The sequence below is a fragment of the Nematolebias whitei genome, chromosome 6 (genome assembly GCF_014905685.2).
Source record: "Nematolebias whitei isolate Nwh7 chromosome 6, NemWhi1, whole genome shotgun sequence".
Taxonomy (NCBI): domain Eukaryota; kingdom Metazoa; phylum Chordata; class Actinopteri; order Cyprinodontiformes; family Rivulidae; genus Nematolebias; species Nematolebias whitei.
In genome coordinates, this window is record NC_056503.1 from 48,964,967 (window position 1) to 48,975,421 (window position 10,455).

Below are 10,455 nucleotides of genomic sequence, written 5' to 3' on the forward strand. Positions count from 1 at the left end.
AGCTTAGCTTCTCAGCTTAGCTGCTTTTAACAAAAAAAAAAAACTGGATTTAGGACGGTTAAAACAGGTTTTAAAGAGAAAGGGAGGCGTCAGTGAAGAACACCAGAGTTGAATCTTTTTTCATCCAGTGTCTTCAGTAGAAAGAGAGAGAGACGCGAAGAAATATTTTAATATATTTTGGAAGGGTGACGCAGTTGGTAGAGCTGCTGAGAAAGAAAGAGAGATAAAGATAGATATAGCGATATAGATAGATATAGAAATAGATATAGAGATATAGATAGCTAGAGAGAGAGAGAGAGAGAGACAGTGGTGAGACCAGTTATGTTGTATGGTCTGGAGACAGAGACATGGACAAAAAGACAGGAGACAGAACTGGAAGTGGCAGAAATGAAGATGTTGCGGTTCTCTTTAGGAGAGACAAGGATGGATAAGATTAGGAATGAGATCATCAGAGATACAGCACAGGTTGAACAATTGGGAGATAAAGTTAAAGATACCATACTGAGATGGTTTGGACATGTCCAGAGGACTTTTTTTCTCTCTGTGTGCTCCAGTGAAGACAGACGTGTCTCCCTGTGTTCCCGCTTCCCTGTTTTAGGTATATTCTCGTACCTAGACAATAAAAAAAACACAGAGACTCAGAGTAAGATTTTGACCAAGCCCTTTGCAAAGAGGGAAATCCACAATGACCACCTTCTAACGTGAATCAGAGTGAACTCTGAAGCCTCGCTGTTTGAACTTGCCTTTTATTGGTAAGAGTGAAGTGAAAAAAGAACAGCAGTTTCACATCAACAATCTGGGGTCACAAGATAGGCGTTGGCAGGGCAGTTTGGGTTGAAAGAGAAGAGTCTTCTCAGAAAGACATCTTGATTAGGCAGATTACAATGAGGGCAAGATGATCTTAGAACATCCATCCATCCATCTATTTTCTTCCGCTTATCCAGGGGTCGGGTCGCAGGGGTAGCAGACAAGTAGGGAGGCCCAGACTTCCCTCTCCCCAGCCACTTGGTCCAGATCCTCCAGTGGAATCCCGAGGCGTTCCCAGACCACCTGAGAAACATAGTCCCTCCAGCGTGTCCTGGGTCTTCCTCTGGGTCTCCTCCCGGTGGGATGTGTCCGGAACACCTCACCAGGGAGGTGTCCAGGAGGCATCCTAAACAGATGCCCAAGCTACCTTAACTGGCTCCTCTCGACATGGAGAAGCAGCGGCTCTACTCTGAGTCCCTCCCAGATGATCGAGCTTCTCACCCTGTCTCTAAGGGAGAGCCCAGACACCCTGCAGAGAAAATTCATTTCAGCCACTTGTATCCGAGATTTCATTCTTTCGGTCAAAACCCAAAGCTCATGACCATAGATGAGGGTAGAAACGTAGATCGATCGGTACATTGAGAGCTTTGCCTTTTGACTCAGCTCTCTCTTCACCAAAACAGACCTGTACAGCGCACGCTTCATTGCAGACGTTGCACCTATCCGCCTTTCGATCTCACGTTCCATTTTTCCCTCATCCGTGAACAATACCCCGAGATACTTAAACTCCTGTAGTTGGGGCAGGACCTCCTCCCTGACCCAGAGAGGGCACTCTACCCTTTTCCGGCTCAAAACCATGGCCTTGGATTTGGAGGAACTGATCTTGATCCCGGCCGCGTCGCACTCGGCTGCGAACCGCTCCAGCGAAAGCTGTAGATCATGATCTGATGAAGCCAATAAGACCACATCATCTGCAAAAAGCAGGGACGCAATCCTAAAGCCATCAAAACAGATCACCTCAACACCTTGGCTGTGCCTAGAAATTCTGTCCATAAAAGTTATGAACAGAATCGGTGACAAAGGGCAACATTGGTGGAGTCCAACTCTCACCGGGAACAAGCCCGACATACTGCCGGCAGTGTGGACCAGGCTCTGACACCGGTCATACAGGGACCTAACAGCCCATATCAAAGGGCCCGGTACCCCATACTCCCAGAGTACCCCCATAGGGTTCCCTGAGGGACGTGGACGAACGCCTTCTCCAAGTCCACAAAGCACATGTAGACCGGTTGAGCAAACTCCCACGCACCCTCCAGGACCCTGCTGAGAGTGTAGAGCTGGTCCAGTGTTCCACGACCAGAACAAAAACCGCACTGCTCCTTCTGAATCCGAGGTTCGACTATCCGATGGACCCTCCTCACCAGAACCCCCGAATAGGCCTTACTAGGGAGGCTTAAGAGCATGATCTCCCTGTAGTTGGAACAAACTCTACGGTCACCCTTTTTGAATAGGGGGACCACCACCCCGGTCTGCCAATCCAGGGGAACTTCCCCCGATGTCCACGCAATATTGCAGAGTTGCGTAAGCCAACACAACCCTACAACATCCAGAGCCTTAAGGAACTCCAGGCGAATCTCATCCACCCCTGGGGCCCTGCCACCGAGGAGCTTTTTAATCACCTGGGTGACTCAGCACCAGAGATTGGAGGGCCCGACCCAGAGTCCCCAGGCTCCACTTCCTCAGTGGAAGATGTGCCAGTAGGATTGAGGAGGTCTTCAAAGTATTCTGCCCACCGACCCACGACATCCCGAGTTGAGGTCAGCAGCACACCACCCCTACTATAAACAGTGTTGTTAGTATACTGCTTTCTTACCCTGAGACGCCGGATGGTAGACCAGAATTGCCTCAAAGCCATGCAGAAGTCATTCTCCATGGCCTCTCCAAACTCCTCCCATGCCCGAGTTTTTGCCTCAGCGACCACAAAGCCGCGTGTCGCTTGGACTGCCGGTACCCATCAGCTGCTTCCGGGGTCCCACAGGCCAAAAAGGCCCAATAGAACTCCTTCTTCAGCCTGACAGCATCCCTCACCGACGGTGTCCACCACTGGGTTTGAGGGTTGCCGCCACGACAGGCACCGACAACCTTGCGGCCGCAGCTCTGGTAAGCCGCCTCAACAATAGAGGCATGGAACATGGCCCACTCTGACTCAATGTCCCCCACCTCCCCCGGAACATGTTCTAAGTTCCCCCGGAGGTGGGAGTTAAATCTCAGTCTCACAGGAGACTGCCAGACGTTCCCAACAAACCCTCACAATACGTTTGGGCCTGCCAGGTCTGACCGGCATCCTCCCCCACCATCGGAGCCAATTCACCACCAGGTAGTGATCAGTGGACAGCTCCACCCCTCTCTTCACCCGAGTGTCCAAGACATGTGGCCGCAGATCAGATGAGACAACAATAAAGTCGATCATCGAACTGTGGCCTAGGGTGTCCTGGTGCCAAGAGCACATATGGACACCCTTATGCTTTAACATGGTGTTCGTTATTGACAATCCATGACGAGCACAGAAGTCCAACAAAAGAACACCACTCGGGTTCAGATCAGGGGGGCCGTTCCTCCCAACCACACCCCTCCAGGTCTCACTGTCATTGCCCACGTGAGCATTGAAGTCCCCCAGCAGAACAAGGGAGTCCCCAGGAGGTGCACTTTCCAGTACCCCCTCCAAGGACTCCAAGAAGGGTGGATAATCTGAACTGCCATTTGGTGCATAAGCACAAACGACAGTCAGAACCCGTCCCCCCACACGTAGGCGGAGGGAGGCCACCCTCTCATTCACCGAGGTGAACCCCAACACACAGGCACCAAGATGGGGGGCAATAAGTATGCCCACTCCTGCTCAGCGCCTCTCACCAGGGGCAACTCCAGAGTGGAAGAGTGTCCAAACCCTCTCAAGGAAACTGGTTCCAGAGCCAGAGCCGTGCGTAGAGGTGAGTCAGACTATTTCTAGCCGGAACCTCTCAACCTCACACACCAGCTCAGGCTCCTCCCACCTGTGAGGTGACATTCCACGTCCCAATAGCCAGCTTCTGTAGCCAAGGATCAGACCGCCAGGTTCCCCGCCCTCGGCCACCACCCATCCCACATTGCACCCGACCCCTTTGGCCCCTCCCACAGATGGTGAGCCCATGGGAAGGATCTTAGAACATTTTGATTAAATGCTTAAGAGGAACAATGATAATATAAGATCGATTGGATATTAGTTGATATGTATAACCTTGACATTTCTGGTTTTACAAAAGAACAAACAATTCTAAGTAAAAACAGCTTGTGTAAGTACAGAGAATTTCCTATCGGCTCAGACGTGGACTGAATTCTCCAGAAACTTCTTTGCTTCGTATGAACAGAAGTGCAGAAATCATGAAACAGTTTAAAATGATAACATAATGAAAACTCTTACACCCTGCTTGCTCTCTTTTGTCTTGTAAACCCTTTATAGAGCCTCTTTTTTTCCTGCATACCTTCCTAATTCGAAGGATCAGCTGGTCTCTCAACAAAATTGATCAACTTCTTCCGACAGGAGTTGAGGTAAGGAGGACCCTCTTACCTCAACGGAAACATATTGGATTCATGATGACAACTGGATTTTGCTGTTTGGATTGGTGAAATCTGGATTGTCTAAAAAAAATTGTGGATGTGTCTAAGCTTGGCAGCACTCAGACTGAATTATGTGGAGCTGCATCAGAGCTGGTGCTGGCTGTTATCAGGACTGTGAACTTTCTGTCAGCACTCATGAATGGTGGGAATAATCTTGGAGAAAGCTGTGAGCTCGACTTTTGGCGTAAAGAATCAATTCGGCCGTTTTTGAGTTGCCATCAGAGAACTGTACCAGCGAGACTTTAAAAAGGCAAAAACAGCAATTCACGAGTTCTGCCTGACCCAAATTGTGGATTTGACTGCGGACTTATCTCAACTCCTCCTGGCATGTTTTGAAAAAACAAAGATGCTTTGTCTGTCTCCTCACCCCTCCCTTCCCCAAGGCCATGGACATGTGACAGAACCTCAACCAAGCTGATGATGAAGAACACCTCTTCTCTGGACAATGACTGAGAGGGGGGGCTCTGGACTATGCTACGACTTTCCCTTAAAATGAAATGTCTTCACCGGCCTATATGTAAATGTATAATGTCTATTTATGTGCTATGATGTGGCGGGTTTTTTGATGCCTCAAATCGTGCCCTGTCTAGGACACGGCGTGAGAGATCTTTTTTTTTATACCGTCTCTCCTCATGTTTTCTTCCCTTTTCTCATCTAAGCAAAATATTATTCTGAATAAGAATAAGAAAGTCGTGCTTTTTATAGTAGCAGCTTTGTGCACTACGTCCATCTTTCAGACGACTGTACGTACATGTTCTCATTGTATCTCGATGCAATGATGACAAAGCTTATTCTGATTCTGAGGGACAGTGATTTGGACATGTCCAGAGGAGAGACAGTGGTTTGGACATGTCCAGAGGAAGAACAGTGGTTTGGACATGTCCAGAGGAGGGACAGTGGGTATATTAGTAGAAGGATGTTAGAAATGCATCTGCCAGGAAAAAGACAGAGGAGATATGTCGATGCAGTTAGAGGATATGGAGGTAGTTGGAGTGAGGACAGAGTGAGATGGAGGAGGAGGACTCACTGTGGAGACCCTGAAGAGGGAAAAGCCGAAGGAAGCAGAAGAACCATAGCTTGTTATAGGTGCAGTTGGTGGGAATAAGGGACAACGTATACTCTCCCGGCAGCACGGTGGCGCAACTGGTAGAGCTGCTGCCTCTCAGCGAGCAGGTCCCTGGTTCAAACCCCGGTCCAGGGGCCTTTCTGGGTGGAGTTTGCATGTTCTCTCCGTGCATGCGTGGGTTTTCTCCGGGTACTCCGGTTTCCTCCCACAGTCCAAAAACATGCATGTTAGGCTGATTGGTAACTCTAAATTGTCCCTAGGTGTGAGTGAGAGAGTGAATGGTTGTTTGTCTCTATGTGTCCCTGTGATGGACTTGCGACCCGTCCAGGGTGTACCCCGCCCCTCGCACAGTGATTGCTGGACATGGGCACCAGCGACCCCCGTGACCCAAAAATGGAACAAACGGGTAAAGAAAATGGATGGATGGTATACTCTCCCACTGGTACATTTTCATCTTTAAATCACTTCTTGGTCTGCTGCCTTCATACATCTCCTCCTACGTCTCTGCGTGAGTGCAGCTACAGCGTGCGCTCTCAGGACATCATTACCTGCAGTGTTCCCTCAGTGAGGACTGAACTAGACAAAAGGACCTTCTCATACTCTGCTCCTGTTTCCTGGAATATCTTGTAAAAAGATCTGAAGCTCTCAGCCTTGACCTCTCTAAGTGTCTTCAAACATTTGTTAAGTTCATGGGAAAAACTAATGCAGACATGTTCCTGTTTTTAGTTTTCTGCATCACTTTATATTGTAGCTGTTGTTGTTTTGTTTTTGCTGTTTTAATTTTGTTTTCTTAGTTGATTTCTTCTATTTACTTTTTGTTTTATGATTTTTTATTTGACTGTCTATTATTGTGTATACCTCTTCTGTTCTTTGTATAAAACAGGTCTCTCTTGTAAATGAGTCCTCATGGCTCAGTGACACTGACCTGTATAAATAAAGGTTGAATGAATGAAAAGTGCTCTGGAATGGTTCAGTTCCTACTATTCTTTTACTTGTGGAGTACCACAAGGCTCATTTTAGGCCCTCCCATGTTCTCTCTATCTGTTCCCACTTGGTTCCATACTCAGTAAAAATGTCATCTCAATCCATTGTTGCACAGATGAGAGCCAAATTAATGTCCCTCTTTAAAAGTCATGTAAGTTCTATAAATCTGCTGCCTATGTGTCTTGAGGACATACAGGCCAGGACGGCACTAAACCGAAATTATGTTTTTTAAAAGCATGACTGGACCCTCCCCTTTAGATTTCAGTTCCTTGTCTTGGTAAACTGAGTACAGTTTTAAAATAATACAGTTTTTTTTGTTTGTTTTTAGATGTGCTGTCATTTAATATTAATTGTTTCATTTACTTTTCTTCAGACAGGCAGTCTCATTTACAAGAGAGACCTCTAACGCAGACTCATAAAATCAAGTACATGAAATAATACTATAAAAAATCATAAAACATGATGTTGATGGTTAAGAAGGAGAAGAGTATAACAACACCTAAAAACAAGAACAGGTCTGAAATGATGATTTCTCCATTTTCTTTCTAGTATATTTAAAATATTTCAGAGGGATCAAGCTGGACAGTTTCAGATCTCTAAATAAATTTTGCACCGAGTATCTTTGTTGGGATACATTATATCTATTACTCTTCTGAAACCTAAATGTTTCCCAAATTAAATTTTTTATTGCATAAATATAAATGAGTGTAAATGAGAAGGCAAAACTTTGAAATTGAAAATCATGTATTTCACAATAAAAGTGAACTAAAACAATGTGGTTTGTACAACAATGTGTTTTTTGTTGTAAATTTTACATATCTGAAGTAACCAGTACAAACACTATTGCAGTTGAAGATGTACATTTACTTTATTATTTACCTTTTTGTCTTAAGCCGAATTAAATCCGCTCAGTTAATAAAATCTTCTCAGAGATTGTAGAATCAGTCTCTTACACATGTGACGTATTTTGGACAAATTCAGACCGTACAAAACAGGGTTAAAAAGGGGCTGACAGGTCAGGAAATAAAGAGACAGGAGTATTCGTAATATACTAGAAACATTGTTCATGTTAAACCTGCTTCGTATTATTTCAAAAGAAACGCCAAAAGAGAAGTTGAGCAGAGAAGCCAGGTGAGGTGTGCAGGTACTGACGGCTTTCTGTCGCGTCTGTTTGGATCCAGAAAAACAAACTTTAAGGATCCTCATGTAGGTGTAAAGGATCACAGACACTGGAACGCAGACTGTCAGAAAAGTCATGACAAGCTCGTAGACATTATTAACTCTGGGCTCGGAACAGGCCAGTTTTATGATGGAGTAATTGTTACAGCAAATATTATTGATTACATTCCCACAGAGCTGCAAAGATAAACTCAAAAAGGTTGTGACACTGACGGCTATAAAAGGAGGCAACCATATGAGACATATCAGAAAAACAATTCTTCTTTGTGACATTATTGTTTTATATTGCAGAGGGTGACAGATAGCAACATATCTGTCATAAGACATCACAGCTAGGTTAGTAAATTCTACACTTGCATATGAATAAAGACAAAAGAGCTGCAGGAAACAAACAGGAGCAGAAACAGTGTGAACATCTGAGAGAACCTGGACCAGCAGGAATGGAAACAAGCTTGAACTTCCATACAGCTCATTTACAAACAGGCTGCACAGAAACATGTACATGGGTTCATGAAGACTCCTGTTCACACAGATGACCACGATCAGAACAACATTACAACCAATGATTAACACATAAATACTCATAACCACCATAAATATGCAGTATGTGCACGTACTGATATCTACGTAGGCACTCAGAGTGAAATATAAAACCTGTGAAGAATTTATTTTCATCCTTATTTTAGTTTGTAAATTAATCATGAAGACCTTCAACGGATGAATTAGTCACAAGTAAAACTGACATGATGACAAAAACCTCAAAAGCAAAAATAGTTTCCAGCAAGTCATCAAAGTAAACCATCAACGCCACAATGGTGTCATGGCTAAAGTTTACAGTTAGGAGTAAGACAGCGTGTGAATCACACAAACTCCTACCTGAGCTCAGATCTGCTTCTTTTAAGGAGTCCAGTTTGAGAAACACCCACATCGTCAGACCTCATGAGGTTTAATCACAACAGGACTCATCACAACTTTGAGATTTTCAATTCTGAAGGTAAAAAAATTCTCCACATTAGCTTTGGCCCAGACAAAACATATTTAGAATCAGAATCAGTTTATTATTGCAATGTCAGTGAACGAGGTTCACAAACTAGGAATTTGCTTCGACATAAAGGTGCAAATAATAATAAAGTAAAATAAAGTAAAAATGAAAATATAATATAAAACATGTGTACACCCATACAATAAAAAACAATTAAAAAAAATTAGAAAACAGTACGGATGGAGTATTCAATTATAATACAGATGTAATGTGACCAAAGCAGAAATTATGAGGTAACATTATGAGTGTTCAGGAGTCCAACAGCACAGGGGAAGAAACTGGTATAAAACAATCTCCCCTTCTGGTGCAGTCCTCTGTCATTTATTTATATCAGAACAGACTAAATATCAAGTTCACACTGTGATTTGTGTGATTTTCAAACTCAGTGAGTTGAGGCAGATGACTGTCCTTGGTCCGATTCTGTTGGAGGTTTCTTTCTGGTAAAACTAGTTGTTCCTTTTCACAGTCACCAATGGATGGGAGACTGTGATGAAATGGAAATTCAATTAATTCATTCAACCTTTATTTAAACAGATAAATCACAATGAGCCTCAGAGACTCATTTACAAGTGAGACCTGTTTGGACAGACAAAAATAGTGGTTAATTGGACACATGTATGTAGGAGTTGGAGGCAAAAAAAATTCCTATCAGACATTTTTCTTGGCTGAGAAAAACCTCTAATATTGAAAAAACACCTCGCACAAACAAGCACATATTTACGTAGATTTTCTGCATCAGAGACGAGAGCGGTCAACAACGCTTACAGATGCTCTCGAGGTCACTGTAATCAGTCAATGTCCTCCGGTGAGATCCATAAACATTCTCGAGGTATGTCGAGAAATGGCCAAGAATAACCTCTGTGAGAATCCAGAGTCCTGAAATGATGACACAAAGTTTATTCAGCTGGCTCATCTGGTTATCAGTTGGAAATTCCTCAGAGAGGGGAGATTTATATGCATCCTTTATGATTGTCTATTGTTGTCTTTGTTGTCCACAGTTGTCATCATTCTTTGTTAAAATCAGGTCTCTCTTGTAAATGACTCCCATGGGCTCAATGGGATTAACCGTTTAAATAAAGGTTGAATTAATCAGAATCAGAATCAGAATTTGAGAAATAACCGCAAACAGGGAGGATTGTAGGATTGAAGAGTTTTATTAAATGTGTGTGCCAACCATTGTATGAGAGAGCCCCTCAAAATGTGTCCAAATCACGAGTTGGGTCAAGTTGACATTATGTTATGAGAAAGAGAGAAATGTATTTTGTGTTTATTTTGCGGGAAGTAACCAGGCATCAGAATGTCTGGGCATGCTACCAGAGATCTGGTGTGCTGGGCAACTTAGCGAAAACAGCTTATCTGTATGTGCTTGTACAAACCTCTAACATTAATAGAGGAGTTCATAGAAGGTCAGAGAACATACAAACAGGACGGGTTCTCCATTTGGTCTTGTGCTGTTCAGAGATCCAGTGTTCTACAATAAACCCTGACTTTGCTGTCAATCAATATCAAGGTGTCAAATTAAAAAATCTAATACAACCTCTTTCTTTAAATAGCTTCCTGCATTTTGCTACTCCACCACAGTTTCCCAACATCACCCTATATGACACTCTTTTCACCTTTATTACATTCTTTGCTAACTCCTCCTTTAGTACCACTCCTACACCATTTTTCGTCTGTCCATACCATAGTAAAACAGTTTGAATCCTGCTCCATTGCTTCAAGCCTTGTTTCCCTTTCATTGGTCTCTTGGACACATTAAACATCTACCTTCCTCAGCATCATG

General features: G+C 43.9%; 1 protein-coding gene across 1 annotated transcript; it reads right to left on the minus strand.

Annotated features, from left to right (window-relative positions):
* Positions 1-7,363: 7,363 nt before the first annotated feature.
* Positions 7,364-8,332, minus strand: LOC119411034 (olfactory receptor 11A1-like). The gene has a single exon (XM_037677957.1). The coding sequence runs from the start codon at positions 8,330-8,332 to the stop codon at positions 7,364-7,366; it is 969 nt and encodes a 322-aa protein (XP_037533885.1).
* Between the last annotated feature and the right edge of the window lie 2,123 nt (positions 8,333-10,455).

Coding starts and splice junctions, on each gene's coding strand:
- LOC119411034 (XM_037677957.1), bottom strand. CDS start 8,332: ATGATTAATTTACAAACTAAAATAAGGATGAAAATAAATTCTTCACAG.